General features: G+C 36.8%; 1 protein-coding gene across 2 annotated transcripts in view; it reads left to right on the top strand.

The window, feature by feature from the left end:
• Positions 1 to 20,825, top strand: part of CUNH10orf107 (chromosome unknown C10orf107 homolog) — a 53,129-nt gene that overhangs the window by 8,339 nt on the left and 23,965 nt on the right. For both annotated transcript variants that reach the window (XM_017826171.1, XM_017826172.1), the window contains exons 3-5: positions 2,583 to 2,752; positions 5,863 to 6,007; positions 10,133 to 10,202. In XM_017826171.1, coding sequence (XP_017681660.1) covers positions 2,583 to 2,752; positions 5,863 to 6,007; positions 10,133 to 10,202 — 385 coding nt within the window. The remainder of the gene's footprint in view (positions 1 to 2,582; positions 2,753 to 5,862; positions 6,008 to 10,132; positions 10,203 to 20,825) is intronic.

Here is a 20,825-nt window from a genome sequence, read left to right as displayed (position 1 = left end):
GCTTGTGTCTGCTAGCAAATTCTTAGTGCATTGAAAGCCAAAGGGCTGGGCCACTGGTCTAGTTTGGGAAGGAAGGGGTGGAGGGAGATATAAAATCCAACTTTGTTCCTCTTAATAGGTAACCATTTAACAGAGATTAAAATATTATTCCTGAAATATATTCTGTTCCTCCTATTTGTCACTATTCTGAGGAAAAACAAAGGTCTTTTCTGGAATTCTGTTTGTTTTTTTTTTTTAAGAAAACTGGAAAGAAAATTTGCTACCGTCAAATAAGAAAAATACAAAAATTCTTTCCTTTCCTGTTTTCTCTTGCACAATAGGTCTCTTTAAATGTAGAGGAGGCTGAAGTGTACAACTCACTGGAGACTAAAATGTGCTTAACAACACGATTCGTTGTGAAACTTTCTCATTAAGAGTGTAAAGAAAAGCACTGAAAGATCATAGTCTCTTATTCTCAGCTGATCACATATATGTTTACTGTACAAGGGGAATGTAAAGTACATACTGCATCTGACTGAAAAGAGGATAGTTACAGGGTATTTTATGCACTCTAAGCAGTTTAGCAGCAGCATTAAAATTTTGTTCACCGCAGTGCATCGTGTCTATTCGCAACAGCAGTTTGAAGGCCTCAGCTAGGGTTAGAAAATCAAAATAGATCCCATTCAGTAGGAGAATTCTGATGGCCTGCATTCCCATCTGTCAGGGAGTTTTATACCACTATCCATCTCCGTACGATTTGAGCACCTTCCTTGAAGAAGGAAAAATCAGTCAGGGTAACTAGGAAATCCAACTGCCCCATTACTTCCCAATCATGTACAGACACTGTTGTCAGTGACATGCCTTACAGAATATTTAAAAGATGAGTTCTGGCGTTGTTAGCAGAATCAGAGAAAATCTAAATCCCTGAGAAGCGCTGATTATGAAAACACAGAGTTGGCAGAAGCTTCAGAAAGAGAGGATATGGACTGTTTCAAACGTTGGAAAGTTCAGCTGGCCACGTTCCACTTCTATTTCAGGACACAGTTAAGTGTTTTTAACCGACTTGCATGTGTGCAGCCGTACAAATTTGTCATGGAGAACAAAGGAATACATGTTTTAAACAAAACTGATTGGATTATATGCTTTACTCTGTTAGCTATTGAGGCTTTAATTAAAAAAAGGAACTCATCTTATTTGACAGTGTATCTGTACTGTCTCCGTGAAACCCCTGAAAATCTAATGGTTCCCTATCAGTAGGTCTAGGATTAATGTCCTTCTTAGGAAGGAATGAGAAGGGAGGGAGGTTGGGAGGACTTTGCTTTTTTACAGGGGACTAGAAACCGTGGTCACTGGCACCTGGATCATCAGGTATAGCTAAGAAGCCAGGAATTGCTTTAATGTAAAACTTAACTACCTGAGATATGGCTTAAGTTGTACTGGAAGAACTGAAGAAAGGTCCCAGCCCCAGTCCCCTCTCTTCTTGTGGAAAAATGTGTGCAGTTATTATAAAAGACATAACTAATTCTGTGTTTGGATAGAGTAGACATAAATGTGTCAGCAACACATGTGGCCTCCTACATGGGAGCATATTTTTTCATAAATTTTGCACGTTAAAGTAACTGGAAAAATTTTCATCACGTGCCAGTAAAATAGGATGAGGCTTTTTTGACCTCATGTCTTGACCATTATGAAAGTACAATTTAATTTCTAAATATTGCAGCTACTTTTGGTATGTATATATTATAATATTTACGTTAATTTTCAAATGTAATTTTTCTTCAGAGGAAAACTAATCTTGAAATGGAAACCTTGAAACGAAAACATGATCTTATTATTACTGTAAAACTATCTCAAACTGAAAGAATGGTAGTAGAAAGTAGAGACTAATTGTTTCATTTCATCCTACAAACAACTTCCTGATGAAACAGTTTTTTCTCTGAGATTTTCAGTGTATTTCTCTTCAGTTTTGTATTGCTATTATTCTTGTTCTTTCATTAGTCATATCATAACATTTAAATAGTGTCTGCTGAAACCTGTAGGTCGTTGTTTTTTGCAGCAGATATGCCCTCTGATCATAAATGTTTGTATCTCGAAATTGATGTACCTAAGTTCAAGAAATGATGTATGCTATAAATAATAATGGTCAGTCTTCGCGAGCGAAGATTTGGGAAAGGTCATTGACCCTTTGAGCCTGCGCAGTGGATTTTTTAGGTGAGACCCAGCGTGCGCTGAACTGAGCCCACCCTTTAATCCTGAGGTTCATCTGCCGGGGCCGAGCAAGCTTGGACAGTGGCAGTGAGGGTCTCAGAACGTAGGTTTGTTTAGAGTGACCTTCTCTTAGATGGATTGCCACACAGGGCTGACGAGCTCCATCTGCCTGGGGGAGTTCCCTGACTGGGAATCAAACCCGGGCCGCAGCGGTGAGAGTGCTGCATCCTGACCACTAGACCACCAGGGGTCCCCCGATGTATGCTATGTACATATAAATAATATAGTAAATAATAATAACAAATATTATGGATACAATTGCAAGCAGACTAAGTTAATCTTTGGCACCTATATTTTTTAATTTCATTATGTTGCCTTTTTTTTTTTTTTTTTAGAATGTTGGAAGAATTTCTGAATTTTACACAATTAAAGACATCTCGGAGAAAAGCTGTTTTAATAGATTATTACAGTGCGGGATTTTTGTGGGCTAAAGAAATGAACTTCAGTCTTACACAGCTCTCAGAATTCATGGAACTATTAAATTTCATCTTGGAGAACATCAGTGGTAAGTATAATTAAGAACTGTAAAATAAATATCTGAAATGGAAGGCAAGAATGTTTTCCAGTCATTGTAATAAAACTATATTTAATTACAAGTAATTGTAAAATTATTTATTTTCCTCCTGAATGTTGGCATGCTAGACCTTGTGCCTGAAAATAATACTTATTGGCAGATGTTAAAACTTTCATTAGAGAAAACTGTAGTCTTTTGAGCAGAATATCCCTCATTCTTTGTTTGTACAGTATGTGGTACAAATGGGCCAGGTCCTGAAGAGACCTTTTCTTTGGTAAGGTAAAATAAATAATAATTACAGTAGTGTGAGAGCAAGGAGCTCCTAAATTCCAATTCCAGCTGTCTCAGTGACTGACTCACTGTAGCCTTGGGCACATTTCTCTGCTGTTTGAGATATTCAGTCCATCCTGTAGCATTACAGCGGGTGAATTACATTTATTTTATCCTTGGAGGTCAACTCGCAGGCAGCTTTCTATATGGCAAATGCTGCACTTCTGGCACAGAACGTATGTTAACTAAAGAGTGGTGAGGAAGTAAACTGGCATCGCTGCGGAGGATGAAAAATGACAATGAAGGGACTGGAACCCCTGTGGCTACGAGGAAATTTGTGACCAGGCTTGTAGCTTGGGTCTAGTGGGAATGAGAGAGCTTGAAAAAAATGGTAGCAGTGTCCTCTAAAACCTTCTTTTTCAGAGATCCTAATGCTTGCTTAACATTCACTTTGAAGGTGATTATGTTGAGAAAAGCCCATCCCAGAGGAAGAATGAAAGGACTCAGCAGTTCCATTCAAAGAGAAGGCAAATATTTAAAATCAAGCTCATAACAGTTATTATACTCTTTCATTGTAATTTAGTTCAAGGGCCTTTCTGACTTGGAATTTTGACAGAACATGTACGTGCTTTATGATAATTGAAATTCCAGTTGTCCTTCCTGTCTACAATGAGAAAGTATCTTAACATATGCTAACTGTATTACTGTAACAATGGGGAAGAATGGAAACCTGTCAGAAATTAGTTTTATGAGGCTGTGTAATGCAAGTGTATGCGACAGGCTGGTAGCACAACCAGTTATTAAAGCTGACTGATGTTTTTCAGGAATGTGATCTTAGCTGCATAAAGCTTTGCCAAACTTTAACTCTTTAAGATGAAATTTTCCATGGCATTGTCTGCCTCGGATTAATTTTTATACATAAAATTGCAGCCGATCCTGTTCAATGGGCTTGCAGACAGAGGCTGTGGGGAAAAAAAAGTATTTTGTGTCTTTTTTTTTTTTTTTAACGGCTCTGATACCCCTGTGCTTTGAGGTAAAGACATAAGTTTTGGCAAGCAAAGGTTGTGAATTTGCTTTTTGCTATTCCTGTGAAAATCCATTTGGATTTGGCTAAAATACATGGTTTTTAGGGAAAGAAAATGCAGTTTTTAAGTGCTTACAGGAGTGTTCTTATATTTTCTTCACAGCTAAGTTCCCCGAATAATCCATTTTATAAAATACACTGTAGCCCAGGGCTGAGATGAATTTTCTTGTATTTACTGTTCTCAGCTGGTGCAAGTTTCAAGACCAAACATTTCAATTAAGAGCAAAACTCTGATGTCTTCTCTATTAATGACCCTTTGCTTTCCCTTCCCTGCACTGGAAACAAGCAACCTGGAGAATTAAACTGATTTGTCCCTAATAGCAAGACTGGCATGGAGCAGGAGGAATGGATTTAGAGGAAGGTAGTGGAAGTGCATTTAAGGCTGGTAAAGGAGAAAGGAAAACTGGAGGCTTTGGTAGACTGGGAGCCAGAATGAGTTACATGATTTGGTTCCTCTTCTGTACATTGAGAGTAGAGTGCTCCTTACCTCACAGACGTACTGTGAGAGTCTTCCAGAGGGAGGTAGCTGGGGTTGAAAATCAGGTATGCAGAGGAAAGAGAAAATCTGGATGAGCTGGCAACAGATTTGGGTCTGGGTGATCCTGTTCTGTAGCTTTACTTCCCTACAAAGGGCAGTATTTCTGGTTCTATTGCTCTTCCTTGTTTCCTGTGGCTTCTGTTTCCTCCACATTCTCTGCATTTCTTTCTTCTCCCTTCCATTATGGTTATTTATATTGTGCTGCTTCTCTTACTGAAAACCAAGGTGAAGTTTTCAGGCCTTTGATTACTATACCACTAAAGGGCAAAACTATAAAGAACAAAAGTCTTATAAGTCTTCTAATTTGTTTTCTGTACAAAGAACCAAGGAGTGTATCAGTAGAGACTTAAAACAGTAATGAAAATAAATCTATTTAACCACTGGTGGATATTCCCCCATTTTTTGCTGTAGATTTTTTTAGATAAAAAACGAAAAAATAAATTTTGTTCGAAGTTTTGTTTTTTAAACTCCCTGTGGTTTTAGTGATGGCAGACACTGTGTGCAAATCAGAAAGATGAATCCTTTCTTTTTATATGTTCAGCAAACACTGATATATTTCAGATTTTCCTCTTTGTCGAGACAGTTAACAAACAGAATTTAAATTCTAATTCAAAACTGCTTTGGCATTTAGTTTTGATTTCCAGGGTAAAAAAGTAAAGTAAGTATCTGTTCTGGAGAGGTGCAAAAATATCTTCAAGTTTGATGATACATGGAGGGTATTATGCGTATTCATGTTTAATTATGACTGTAAGCACTTAAGAAAAAAGTGGTTGCACTTTTTAATATTTGTTTCTGTATTAATGGGTTATGTTTTAAGGGGCATGGTCAGAAGAATAATATTTTACAATACATAAACAGTAGTAAATTTATTTTAAAGATAAAACATACCCCGCACCTCAAATTTTCGTATCATTCTGCCTGTGGTTATCTCTGTATAGGTAAGAGGCCAAGCTGTACTATCTTGAACACCCATTATTATGATCCTTCTGTTATGAAGGAAAGTTGGTGATTTTGTGATGGAATTTTAATGGACACACTGTTGATGAGAATAATGGCAACAGAGAGAGGTGTTTGACTGCTGTTGCTTTTTAAGTTGTCGTGTCTCATAACTAAAACTTCAAGAAGTCTTATAATTAAAATGGGCCAAAAAACCCCACCCCACCCTGTCATGTTCATACATAGATTTTATTCTTTGGGATTACTTTGCAGACAAACATATGACCTTAGGAGATAATTTAAAAGAACTGGAAAGAGCAATGGCTGAAATAGGAGAAACTGATTCAGAACAAGGAGGTGACTTGAATTTCTTCAGCATTGAGCAAGGCAAAGCAATCATTGATTACTTCATTAACAGGTATTTATTTCTACAGAATCTGCTATTTCTTATTTAAGTAATATAACATAGTGGGGAAATTACTGATAAAATTATTGTTGATATTATTAAATATCAAATCATGAAATAATTCACATATTAAAAATTATTATTAAATTGCTGTTATTTAACTGGATATTTTCCTACTGTGCCAACATACTGCACAGATCAAACCTCAAACCATTAAAAAGAAGAGAGAATATGCAAGTAGCAGTAAAGATGTAGCCTCAGATGTCAAAGCCCAGAAAATAAATTTAGACTGGAAGTTTATCAAACTGTAAGATTCTGCTGAAAATATTCCTTCTGGGTTTTGTTTTGAGTAATAAAAGGAAACCATTAAAATGGTATATAGAGAATATTCTTGGTTTGTTTTTAAAGCATGCTACTTTTAAATTCTATCTGAATAGAATTTTAGGTCTTGTCTATAACTCTAAAGTATTTGTCTGGCCTTGGCAGCTGTAGTGGACTTCTTAAGTGATTTAAAGTTTTTTTACTTTACAGAAGTAAAACTTAAGGCTACAATCATATGAGTCATAAAAACGTTGCATTTCAAAATCAGCAAAAGTTTGGTATCTCCATGAAAATGTTTCATGACAGAGACACAGAAAGAGATGCAAACAGCAGTAATTCAGTTATTTATCTGAGAAGAATACTAAGAGTCTGACAGCACCTCTCTATGTAAAGTTTTTACTATATAGTAACGTGTACAGATGAATCTCCACTGAGATTCCACGTTTAAGTCAGTGACTATATTCACACACCACTGTTTCCAGTATATGATGGACAGAGTGGTTCTCCAGCTCTTTTATCACCCATGAATGTCAGGGGGCGAGGACAAGAAAATAAGGAAGTTGCTCTTGTAATATGTGCTCATACATGTCCTGCATCTGTAGCCCTTCAGCCCATTTTTTTACCTGAATGGTGGTTAGGGGGGGATTTGTGGCAGATGGGCATAAAAACTGAGTAAGATATAACTGATCCGTACATAGATTTGTTGGGAATTTTCAGGCCGTTCTTTTGCTAGGAAAAGTTTAACATGTCAAAGAGGGGTTTTTTTAGAGTGTTTTCCTGAATGCAGAAAAGTATTTCCTCTTGAAGACAGGCAAAAATATTAGGATAGTTGTGAGCCTTTCAGTTTATAGTACTTGGATTCAGACAGGAGACTTAAACCCATCACAGGCCATTTGTCTTACAATTGGCTATAAAGTTTGTCTCTTTCTCCTGCTCTCTGATTTTTTCTTTTGCTTCTTTTTCATGGAAAATACGAAAAAACTTCAGGTTCTTCCCTTATGAAATGGGAACATCTCTTTAAATCTCAAATTTCTGTAGTCAAGGCAAAACCATGTCCTGCCAAGTACTAGCCCTAAACTAAAAGGAAACTTGGCATTTGAGATGTCTCAACTCAACTTCTTTTACTTCTCCCTTCCTGTCTGTGTCTTTTGTGTGTTTATATGGAACAAATGTTCTCTCCAAATAGCATGTCTATAGCTCTTTTGTAAATTATCCATTGAGAGATATCTTGTCCATGAAGTAATTCCTTCACAGTCACAAGAATTTCATCCGAGAGATTAGGTGCTCCATCCTTCTACCACCAAAGTATTAACTGGGCAGGAATACAATCAAACCACAAGGTTTTTGCAGCAGAATGGTATTTTGGCTGCCAGATTTGTGTTTGTATGTTCAAACTGCTCACTTTATTACAAATGTGTGCTGTTGCAAGGTCATGGATATACACACATACAGTGAAATGTGTTGTGTATGTCCAGTTTATGCATTCCATTGTTTCAGTCATTGGAATATTTTTTCCCAGATAGGAATGGGATCAGCAAACTTACATGGGTGTACTTTGAACTTTGTGAACTGAAAAGTAGGTTGACTGAGTTTTATTACAATTCAAATTAATGTATCATTTCAACATTTTTTCTTGTTTTATTTTAAATGATAGGCCTATAGCTTTTTTTTTTTTTCCATTCAAGACAGTATGACATGTTGTAGTTCAGATCACATTTTTACAGATGAGCTCTAAACCCATGAGATTTATAATGGAAACAGAGACAAATGCTTAACTACATTGGCACAAACTGTGCAGCAACTATAATGACACCTTCAGGTTTGGTGGAAGGTGACAGTTATCATCTTTTTATCTTGTCTCCTTGGGCAAACACACATCAACATAGCTCTTGACATTTTCTTTCAGGAAGCAGTGGAGCTGGGGAAATATGTCATTGTTAATCACCTTCAGATTCTCGTATGACATCATAAAAGAGTCTATTCTTAATCTTACTTACACAAGCAAAATTTTTTTTGTGTAATTGCTAAAAACACTGGTATGGAATTTTTTAATTATTTGTAACAGATAGAAACAAAAAAGCATTTTCTATTATATTGTTAAAAGAAAGAAAACTACAGTATTTTTTCAAAACAAACACTGATGTATAATTTACGTGATTTGATGTAAAGAGCATTAGATGGAGGAATTCTTTCCTTGATACAGGATTAAGGTTGCCAGGTTGAACAGAGTTCTGTTTAAAAATAAAGACATAAAATTCAGAAATGCCAAATACAATTACTTGTATTTTGGGGGGATATTATAAATTCTTTGTACCTGTAACATAATCTGTTAAGAATATCATAATACATTTGGAGGGGAAGGGGAAAAGACCTGATTTTTAGGTGCTGTAAATCTGACTAATTTCCAAACCACTGGAATAAGTAAAAGAAAAAAGTCTGAAAAGCTATTTTCTGTCAGTGCAGTTGGAAAGATGTATGTCATATTTCTTGTGTGTCTGTGATGTTCATAAAATATTTTGTTGTCTTTTTTTCAAATAGTCCCTGTTAAAATTTTGCCAAATAATAGCTGTGTATGTGAGGGGACATGTATTTCCATAAATTGGTGAGAGTCATTTCCAGGTTAAGTCCTGAAGTCTGTTTAAACATAATTTCTATATCCACTGAAACATGACAAGAATTCTTTGGTGAAGTGCTGCAGTAAAAAGGTACTGCAAATGAAATGGCAAATATTGTAAGAACTTAATTAATTGCCTGTGTGTTTTGGGTTTGGGGGAAGGGAGCCTGTAGCTGACGGTAGCCAAACTTCTTATGCAGGCCTTGCAGGTAGCAAGGCAAGAGGCGTTGCTGACCCACTGATAGCTCTCCTAAGAGAAGAACCTGTGTCCTGTCCCTAGCCAGAAAGCACAGGAACCACTTAACAGATGTTCCCTGCAAATATTGCTGTAGTTTTCATGGATACAGCCGGCAGGAGTGTGATAAACTCTTGGAATCGTCCTTCAGCCTGGACTTGCTATGAAATCACAGAGCTATGTTTTAAATTGTGTGCCAAAATGATGTGACAGAAGCCAGAAGTTCTCTATCATGATTTTAAGAGGAGAAGTAATTGTAACAGATGGACTGTGACAAACGAAACCTTTGATTAAACAAATGCCATATCATTGATCATTAGAAAAGGAAACAAGGAAAATTATTTAAAACACGTGAAAAGGAAAGCCATACATGTTTTAAGGAAGATAAATACTTTGGGCCATTGAGAAAGTCTATTTAAAGTTACTTCTGTTGTAATACATAAAACTGCTGTCTGTCAATCTAGTTTTTTAGTTTGTCTTTGAGGAAATAGTAAGCTGATTTTGCAAGGTGACCTTGAGAGAATAAATGATTCCATTCTTTATTGTTTTGGTGTTCTAAGATCAAACTTGCTCCCTGGACTGGCAGCCCATCCCAGAATCTGAAAGTTGATTTGGCTTTGTTTCCCTCTTGTCTGCTGTTGCTGATATTAAAGGCATAAGTATCCTGGTGAGAAGTGTTTCAGGAATTACTTTCTTCAGAGTAGAACTTTGTCTTCTTAGAGTTCAATTTTGTAAGGACTAAGTGGATGTATTTTTAAGTATCACACTGCATTTTCTACAGCCATGTGACAGTATATTCTGCAAACTAAATATGCGGTGTGTTGTACCTGAAGTTAAACAATGGTTTCTTTTTAGAATTTAGAGTGTTACCATGCTGGAGGGTAACCCTTAGTTTAACAAAATTTGTAATATTTTTTTCTTTCCAAAGATTTACAACTGTAATAGTCCATATTCTCTTGTTTTTCAGCTTATTTAAATACTATAGAGTGTATGAATTCCTCTTCCAGCATCCTAGAGGACTTGAGTTAAGTGATGAGGTGAGTCATTTATATAGATGGAACTCATTATGCAGAGTTATTTAACGAATGCACCCTGACATATGTTTTGTATTGCTCAAAGCAACTTCACGTCAACATTACTACGTTATTAACGTAAAATGGCTGATTAAAGAACACAACTTAGATGTTTTGATCCTCGTATTCAAGATTAATTTTGGATTTCAAAAAGGTGTAAATGCACTGCTTGGTTAAGCTGTTAGTTGTGTTAAATCAGGAGCACTTTTGTGTATGTATTTGTAAGTTGATGCATGTAATTTGAATTAGCAACGCATGAGTCTGGTTCTATTTTAAAACCAGCAATCAAAATCAGAAAAGGTTGCGTACCAAGCCCAGTCTGACCACAGCCCTAATATTTATGTATGCATGTGTATGTACAGAGTTTGTTTTCTGCTGTAGCCACAACAGTTAATTATACTGGCTGTAAAGAAACAAGCGAGCTAGAAACTGAGCATTTTGAAAGCATTCAGTTAATAGCAGTGAGGTGGTTTGACTGTAAACTTTGTCATGTGTTCTGACTTGCATGTGAAAAAATACATAGGAAAATGTGGTGAAGCAGGATGTGGCCTTTAATCAAATAGACAGATTCAATTAATCAAATAAACCTTTCTTTAGCCTCACTGTGCCTTTTGAGGATATATGTTACAATACGTTGAAAAAGATTTACATTTTAAATTTGTATTAGGAGACAACTGATTGCTCAGAGAGGCACAGTAGTGAAATTTTTTTGATGGCACTTATATTTTAGCTTATCAGTACACAGTGAAGTTAAAATTAACGCACTGAAAAATTTTTTTTACACTTTGAGCTGGTGGTTGGACTCCCTAAATGATGTGGGATAATTTCTTTCTGTGTTGCTTTTAAATAGCCATATTATAAAAAAGGACTTTTCTTGACATGGATGCAAATATTTGGAAACTTTTCTTATGATTTCTAAATGGGCTAAAATTCCAACTATGATGCAATTGGTGACTAAACTGTCAATACACAGGTGGAGCAGGATTTAAGGATTACTATATTAGAGTGGGTGTTTTATATAGCTAATCAGATCAATGGGTGGTTAGCACTTCCTAACTGGTAAAATTGATTTTAATGAAGCTTTGATTAAGTAATTCTTGTGTAAATTTGGGTAATGTATCATATCAGTTTTAAACTAGTGTAAAAGAAACATCTCTGTGTTTTCTTAAAACCCATTTGTGGTGGGTGAGATCAGCACGGGCTGTCCCAGCCATGGAAGGGTGGTTGCCCTGCACAGGTGTTGGGGAGCACCACCTCTGCTGAGGGTATCACCTCCTCCAGGGAATGGCAGAAATGGATTGCTGGGAATGACTTGGGTGAGGATCCATCAAAGCAACAAGTGCCATCTACAGTTATAACTGTCACAAAAACCTGCAGACAGTTTTTAGCCATAACTCCTTTATGGCCATTTCTTACCTATGGCGGCACTTCGGTTTAATCCATTTTGGATTGAGTTACATGGCAGAGAGCTTTTAATTTGTCCAACCACACTCCAACACCCAAGAAAATCAATAGTTATATTCTGCTAGAGTCTGTTTTGATAGGGTGATGCATTGTTCTTCAATAAGTAACAGTTTAAGGCATTGAAGCTGCACATACAAATTTATGACATTATTTGTGCTTGCTTTATGTGTTAAAGTGTGATGAGAGGTGAATTCAGCATAGACTTCAAGCTCTTTTGCTACAACTTTGTTATATGTAGAAATGCTTATGCATAAAGGAGAGCATAACTTCTGTATTTCCAGTCCCTTGGAGGAGCAGCTCAGACCCTGAGGAGCTGGTGGGGCTGCCATGGCTTGGTGTGTGTCGCTGTGGCAGGAACACACCTGGAGTTGCCTGCTCTGCAGTGGATCTGCTCAGGGAACAGGAGATCCACTGGGATCTCTCTGTGCTGAAAGTAGACAGTAAATCTGTGCTGAAAGGCTGACTGCAGTCCTGCCATGTAGACCAATGTCTTACAAAAAAAAGAAGGCCACTCCAGACACAGCATGGCCCACAGCTGGATGTGATCCTGACGTTGAGTGCGATTAATGTCTAAAAAGTTTTCTTTTAGCTCCAGCAATAAAAGCCTGTTCTTTTGGAACAGGGCACTGTAAATTGTAATGGCCAGATTTGTCCAAATAACAAGAACCACGGTGTTCCAAGAGCTTAATTACAGTATTATCTCCTTTTGCAAATGAACACTTTGAGACAAGTCAGTGAAATGACTTGCTTCAACAGAATTGATTTGCTTCCACTGAAATGGCTTTAGCTCAGTGAGATGTGTGCCGAAAGAATTACCTACTGAATAAAAGCCCAAGAGCCTAACGAGAAGAGCTGCTCCTTTAAAAGAGATGCAGCTACAACAAATAAAAGCCATACTCGGTGTTTTAATGGATATCCTTTCAGAGGAACCGCAGTGTGTGTTTTCCAGAGAAATCTTATAGCGATGGGTTGTAAACTCATTGGAATTTTTTTTTTTCTCTAGCACAGGCAATTATACAGTGTTCTCAATCAGGTTTCCTTTTTGATCTTTCACTGCAGTTATTTCCAAATGACCCTGTCATTTCCTGTGTAGAATAAAATCAGACAAGAAAAGGGAAATGACTCAAAAGTCAGGTTATGCATACAATATCTGTGCCCGTGCCACTTAACAAAATTTAAGTTATTTAAATGTAGCACATAATTAGTGGAGCTTCACAATCTGATTAATATTCTGCATTTGATGCAGCTAGCATAATGGAGCCACCTTTCTAAAATACAGACAGTATTTAAGTCTTTAAAAAACTAACAAAGGCCTAGCTAATTTAAATATATTTTTTTCTTGCATTGGCTAAAGCCTTCAAACCCCAAACTGCCTGAGGTGATCATATTGCCTAGGAAAAAAAAGGTTAAAACAGAAAGACATGAACGCTTGGTTAGATGATAAAACACACATCACACTTCTAACCTACTTTGACAGTATTTAAAATTTAAAACTTGCCTTTCCAGTTATCAAATCCCTTACTTCTCCTTCGTTCCAGATCTACAAAGACCTATATATTATGTATGCATGAATACCTGTTAGAAAACATGACGGTACAAGGAACTGCTGAGAAGTGTTAAGATTGCCAAGTAAATTTATTGCTTTTTTTTCCTGTTACTGTTATGAGCAGTTCCCCCTATTTAGAATGATTACAGAAGAAGCTGTGCTTTAGCTGTTCTCTGGCTGTGATCCAAAATAAAATGCATGTAGTGCTAACACACCAGGGTTCTTCAGGAATATTGTTGTTAAAGAGACTGGTTTTTTTCCTTTTGCCTGTTCTGGAGGTTTTGCTCTCTAGCTGTGATTTAGAGCACCTATATTAGCCTGCAATTTCAAGGAAAGCAAAAGGACTACAGACTAAATCTTGATGTGCAGGGATTCAGTGGAGCAATTCCTATTAACACATGTCAGATCTTATAACAAAGGTTTAAATTGTTAATACATGAGTTGCACAGAAGTTTTTATTCTTTTCTATTTCTGTGTTCAGTTAATTTATTTTACTCTGATAGGATGATATATTACAGCACATCTTGTAATTTTTTTTCTCACATTTACAAATTGTACCTTATACTGCAGTTCATGTTTTTTGCTGCTCTCTGTTGTATATTTTTGGATGGAATGAGGCTGAGGTCTTTTGGGATTATGTCTGCTTTGAAACATTTCCTAATAAAAATAATGTGGTTGGTAAATCTAGTTTTATTCCTAGTTGTTTTAGCCAGCCTGATGGAGTAATCTGCTATTTTATGGTCCAGATGACTAGCTAAGTTTGACTTCTTGAAATAGTAGTGCACAATGTAATTTTCTTTAGCGATGTCATAGTGGGTCAGGTTGCAATAAAAATATCAAAGATTAAGTTTAATGGCAGTGCAGATTCAGTATTATAGCAGTCACTAGATATCATCCTCTGTACTTAGAGTTCCAAAACAGTTTCCATTAATGCCTTCTTTCCATGTACTCCTTACTTTCTGAAGTATTACGCTTTTGGACTATGTCTGGTCGTTATCCAATTGTGGGTTGGGTTGTTTTCTGTTTTTTTTCAAGTTTGAACAAAATCCCTTCTGTGTTTGAATTTAAAGGGGCGAATAGGAAGAATATGCTATTTGAAAGCTAATAAAGGGTGTTTTCTTTTTCTGATGGCAAAAGTCCTGAAATCTGGGACTTGACTTTGATATGTAATCGTCATTAGGTGTTGCATATTTAGATTAGTTAATCAATCATTGTTTAAACAAATTTGCTCAATGATTTCTTGAGAGCTGCATTTTAAAGATCTGTGAAAACAGAACATTTCCATAAGCATATCAGTTCACACTAGAGAGACTCATTCCCCAGCTAATGGAGCACTTTTCAAAGCCTAGGGGTTTCAGATATTTGTAACGCTTAAAAATCAGTGAGTTGATTTTCTGTAGCTTTGTTTTGTAAATATCACCGTGGCAAAGGCACCAAGAGGAGCGTAGGACTGGAAGGGATGTCTTCAATTGTCAGCTCTACTGCCTCTCTCTCGTAGGGAAACACACATAATTCTCTTGAGAAACTTGTCAAACTCCAGTTTAAAAAGTTAACTTTTTTGTCTTTGCTCTGCCAGTTAGAAAGCTGCCCTGGTGCCTGGTTTCTGTAATGGTTATAAAACTTCAATTTCTAGTCTGAATGTATCCATGACGAGCTTATGTGCATTTGTCCTTGTGCCAATTTGTGCCAGTATTGACCTTTAGCTCTCATTCCATCCCCAGTGTTTATTTTTCTGGTGTATAAAGAGACAGCAATCTTATTGTCAGCCTTCATTTAGCTAGACTAGAAAAGCCAACCTTCTCTAATCTTTGCTTTCAAGGTAGACTTTTGATACATATATTCTTCCAAAGGTACCAGCCTCTAGTCATCCTGTTGGCCTTTTTCTATAATTGTTCCACTTTAAATCAGTTTTGTTTGAACATAAGTGACCAAACTGACATAATATTGTTGCTGAGATAAAAGCAAGGCCTTGTAAAATATCAATAGTGCTTTCTTTTCCTCTGCTGGGAATAGCCTACATGATAGGTCCTAGAAGCACATTTTATTCCTGTGTCATGTGGCTGCCTCGTTGTACGTCTGCTATTCTGGTTCTCCTTTATTACTGTATTTTCCAGCTGAGGTACTCCCAGTGCCCAGTAGGTTTTAAAAAAATTATGTCCCCACAATGTCACCTCCCAATTTGTCATTGAATACAAGAGTGAATAGTCTTCAAGGCCATTCAGTCCCGTCTGTATGATATTCCTGCCCGCTCGTGAATTGATCATGTCTCTCACATTGCTTTTGTCTAGAAAATTAGTTATTTAATAAACTATGAAATTAGTCTGGCATCGTGTATCTTTGATAAACCGATGTTGTGTTACATTCCGTTTCTCTTTCATTTCCGTGCTCTTATTTATTTTTTCCTTCAAAACAAGTTTCTCAAACCTTTACTGCTATGAAGATCAAAACTACAGTTTCAGGAGTAGGTTCATTATTTTGTGATTATGAATGTTTAAAACTGGCAAACTGGTACTTGGTCTTTTGATGTCTGAGGGGAAATTTTTGATATCCATTGCAGAAGCGTGTCATACCCAAGACAGGATTGCTGAAGTAAGCAGCTGCAGAGCCAGTGGGTTTTGTGACAAAAATCACGGATATCAAGATCCTTTGACCTTGAAGCTTGCTATGACTATAACCAGAGAGATCTTGAAGGACTTGTGATTAGTCTGAATGAAAAGTGGAGTCTGTTGGAATTGTATGCAGTGTTACTTCAAATATTTAAGCATATCTTGCACAGTAGAAACTACCTTTGTTTTTCAGAGATTGTTGTGGTTATACTCATTTGCCAGCAGGGGAAATACACTGACCTTTAGCAGTTACATTTCCATGTAGGTCACACGCTGATGGTCTTCTACAGCAATTTTAATATTCCTGAGTTTTGGTACCTGAACTGCATTGCCCTGAAAGCGTGTGAGAGCTCCAGGGAGCTGGTGGAATTCTTAAGCCAGTGCTGAGTACTTTTACAATGCTTTAGAGAATGATTAACAAAATATTTTTTAAATTATTTTCTTAGGAAACATCAGATACAAAGCAAAACCTACTCTTTAACTCAGTAACATGCATGAAGTCACGAAAGAAGAGAATTCAGGCAGGAAAACTGCCAAATAGCTGACATAGGCTATGCCTTCAGTTTGCTGAGCACGATGGTTCTGACTCAGCCAGCCTTTAAACAAGCGCCTCTTTTTAAGAAATTGGGAACTTTAATTTCAATGGACCTATTCACCATACACAGAGTTAAACTGAGAAGTGACTGGGGTCACATTGTTCAGCACCCTGGAGGATGAAAAGCTAAAGATGCTAGAGGAAAAAAAAAAAAAATCAAAGCCCATCATAACTTTTTAGTTCATTTGACAAAGCATCACTTTTTTTGACTGTATCATGTTAAATAAGAGAGAGAGGGAAAAAAAAACCCCTTGAATTCTTGGCATGAAAACATTTCTGGAACTGTGCAGGAATTAATATATACACAGATGTGCTCTATGGGTTTTTTCATTATTTATTTAGAAAGTGGCTTGATTTCTGTGTGCGTGTGTTTGGATGCATGTAAACATACATAGTTGTGATAATGGCCCTAATGACTTGTTTATTTGCTGGAATGCTGGTCAACTAGGAATTGTAGGCTTTGACTGAGGGACAGTCAGTATGTTAATGACAGCATGTTTCTGCTATTCATCAGAATATTCTACCATCCAAATGATTAAGTGCTATATCAGAAGACTAGAGCACATGTTTAAAAATAGTTATCAATCAAGATGTAAATTTTAATAGAAGCCATTGAGATTGGCAGAAATGTATTGACTTGGATGAATTTTAAAGTGGTTAAGCAAAGTAACTGAAGGCAGACTATTAGGGTATGAATTTTGTTTTACTTTTCTTGTATTCCTGAACAGCTCACTCTGTTGATGCCCTTTGGGAGTTCTACTTGTTTTACTTGACCAGCATAAAACAACGTACTTGGAGCTGAGCAAAGATGAGTAATTTTGTTTCATAGAAGATTCTAAGATTTTTGCAGTTTGATTTAATTCCAGTTTAAAACAGAAAAATAAACACTTTTAACAGAATTGCTATTCTTACATGTCTGTATTTAAACTCCATGACACCAAAGCAGTGCTCTTAAAGACCTTTTCAGAGCCCAGGCTCCATCCTGATGCCACAGAGTGTAGTTGGCTCTGCAGGAGCAAAGTCTACATGATTCTGGGGTCTGTGGTGTGCCCTCAGCTTTCCATAAAGCATGTTATTGGGGAGCCAGGAATCGAGAAAATGGGTTCTAGGTCAGCCAACATGGCAAACTGTTGAAAGAGCTTTGTACATAAGCTGGTGAGAGCCAGGTAGGCTGCTGCTGGCATGTTGGCAGGAGGTTATTTGCACGAACTCCATCCTTGCTTTTAGGTACTTCAAAGAACACTTGAAAGGAATCTGCCAAAAAACAAAACAAAACAAAACAAAAAAAACCCCCGAAAAACAAAGGGACACATTCTGTTTTGAACCCAATGCATTGTCTGCTGCAGGACGATGCTGTTTTCAGTGTTAAACTCTCCCATGTAACGTAGCAGGGATCAAGGAGTTATTCAAGAAGGTGCCGCATTCCATTTATATTTTGCTGGTTCAAATTTAGATGCCTTTTTTTAAAGTTGTTTGCCAGCAGGTACCAAAATGGTACCTGCTGGTTCAGAGTAACTTACTGTAGACTGGTTTTCCAGAGCAATTGCCCTATTTTCAAAATTTCCAGCATAATTTTTGTTAATTGGCAAACAGAGATCCATGAACTTATGCTGCAATGAACAACTATTTTTGTACCCCCTACCTTTGTCTGCAGCTTTTCATCATGTCAAAGATTAAATTGTATTCATAAAAGTATCTGTGGAATGGGCGAGTGATGTGATATTTCATGGGAATGTATCCCCATGGGTGAATAGTTATGTATCAAATTCATACATCTTGTGACCTTATGTTATGAATAACATGTTGACCTTATTCATATAAATAAACAGCATTTCTTTACTGTGGTGATTTATAATCAATATACATTTTAATAAATTTTTATTCCTTTAGTTGGTGTTATGAGGACAAATGTAATCCAAGTCTAAATAACAAACAAGTTTTGCAATCCTTTAAAGTTCCTTTTTAAAATGCACTGGAAAGTTTGCATGTCTTCTAATTTCACCTTGAATTTTACAACTTGTCGTAAGATACAACATCGAATATGATGTATTTGAATTTTTAATTCATAAAAGTTATTTTGATTTCCTATAAATATGCTAAGCTCAGCGAAATGTGGTGTTACTCTTTAGAAAGCTGAGTTTTATAGGATGTCTGGTTGGTATGTGAGGTAACTTATATTGCTACTTAGGATTACATTTAATAAACCTTAGCTAGGAAAATTGTTTAAATTTCAAAGAAAAGATAATAAATAAAACGAGGGCATAGAATATTAATGTGAACTGTGCCTTTATTTTGTTAAAGCATTCAAAGTTAAATAGTGGTGGTCTGTTAACAATCTAGGGCTATTTGGCAAGTCTCTAAACTTACTCAATAATCAAAACATAAAAGGACAATGGAAACTTTTCACAATAAAAGAAAAAGGAGTTGAGTACAGAAACCAAACAAATTATTCTCTGCTTTTTCTTGGTAAGGAGGTGAACTTTATAGGAAGGGCAGCAAGCTCTGAGTTAGGGTTGCCTTTTCCTGTCTTTGTTATAAATTACATCTGTCTGTGAAGAATCCTCTCCAGTTATTTCGTGCTTCATGGCTACGGGGGAGGTGTGCGTGTCTATCTGGAATGGGGCAGAGAGAGACAGACTGTGGGGGAGCCTTCTTTTCATTTTACTGGTTTGTTTTTCACTTAGGAAATGGCAATTCTAAGCATTAATTTGCCTTGCTTACTAAATATACAGATGGATAAAATTCCGAAGATCCCAGCTGTGTAAATAGAATATTAACAAAACAACTGTTTTCTTCAGCATTTGTATTATTTGTTCTTTGCAGCTTGCTAGACTTCTGAAAGACTTTGACATCGTTTAGCTTCAGTTTAATAATTCAAACTGTGTTTATTAATGGCTTGAATGAGGAAAACATTTGACAAAGGGATGGACTTTATCCAAAGCATAATGCTTGCTTCTTTCACGAGAGTCTGAATACACTGCAACAACATTGTAAGGCACCAGAAATATGGGAAGGAGCTGCCAAATGGTACTGGAAGCCATGTACATACTTGGGTGTAGCATGGCCTCCGTCTACCTGGTGAGCACCCAAAGAGAACAAGCTGAGGTAGCCCATGTATGACTGTGCAGATAGGAGAGAAAAGGGCCAGAACCAAGTGTCTATACTATTTGTTTGAACCTAAGACTTCATTACGTATTTCCAGCATTGCACTCAGAAAACCAGCATTGAATAGGTAGAATATACTGTGTCTCCCTGGGGTGGGCTTGAAAAGACGGCAGCTGGAATCTTTTGGTGTGTTTCATGGTTAAGATTTTTATCTGATGTATTTTATGGTTTGGCTTCCCATTTGCTCTGTTGAAAATTTGGTAGTGAACTCATCCTGAAACTTCTCTTGACCAAGCTAAAGCAGAGAAAAGGAATACTTAATTATTTATACTTAATGTTTGCTTTTTCGTACTTACAAGAGTGGGCAGACTCTTTGGCTGACTTTAAGATGCTAAAGTGGTGAGAGTTTGTCTTTTTTTTTTCTCAAGCTGATTTCATCTTCCCATTGTCCTTGTCTCAGACTGCAAAGCCTTTGCCAGAGCCTGTGTGGGTTCTGCAGTTACATTGCCGATGGTGCTGAGTCCAGGATAAAACCCAAATAAACCCAGATGTTTCTAGCTGAAATATGTCAACTTTCTGCTCTCCACTTTTATGACAAGTGGTCCTTCTGACCTTTTTGGTTGGTTCTACAAGAATCCAACAACATTGTAAAAACATATTGCAGAAAATATTCTTACTACTCCCACAGCACAGAACATTCTGCATGAATTACATGCTAATACACCTCTAATTGTTTTCTTAGTGTTAGAATTCATGACCTTGGTAAAAATTTTGTTGTCTCCATTCTATTCAAGTAACACTACTCAAGGAACAATATCTGCTGTGCTGTTGCTCTGTGGTTTATTTTGACTGTGCATCTCAAATTTGGCTTGTGAACACAGTCTAAGGAAATGGCATAGATTCTAAGAGATAAAGACGAATGTTGTGTGCCTCATTTATAGGAAGGCCATCCAAATATGGTCTCAGAGTTATGATAACATCCCGTGCTTGAGAAGTCTTGAATTTTGGATTGATTAAGGCTGTGAACACGTTTCAGGCACTAACAGGCTGGAATTTGGGTCTGCCTCTTTAGATGTACTGAATGTTGTGTGTTATGAATACATTGCAACCGTTGACAATGTATGTGGTACTGTGGTTTAATAAAATGGAGGAGGGCTAGGGATGTTCCTTGGAGATTATTCTACTTTGAATATCTGCCTCACATTCTTTCAGAGTTTTTCTTAGCATTCATTTTGTATTCATGACACCCGCTTATCATTTTTGTCTCTGTC

Source organism: Lepidothrix coronata, unplaced genomic scaffold (genome assembly GCF_001604755.1).
Source record: "Lepidothrix coronata isolate B3197 unplaced genomic scaffold, Lepidothrix_coronata-1.0 Scaffold124, whole genome shotgun sequence".
NCBI lineage: Eukaryota > Metazoa > Chordata > Aves > Passeriformes > Pipridae > Lepidothrix > Lepidothrix coronata.
The sequence above is the reverse complement of the archived record's forward strand: the minus strand, read 5'-3'. Positions and strand labels throughout refer to the sequence as shown.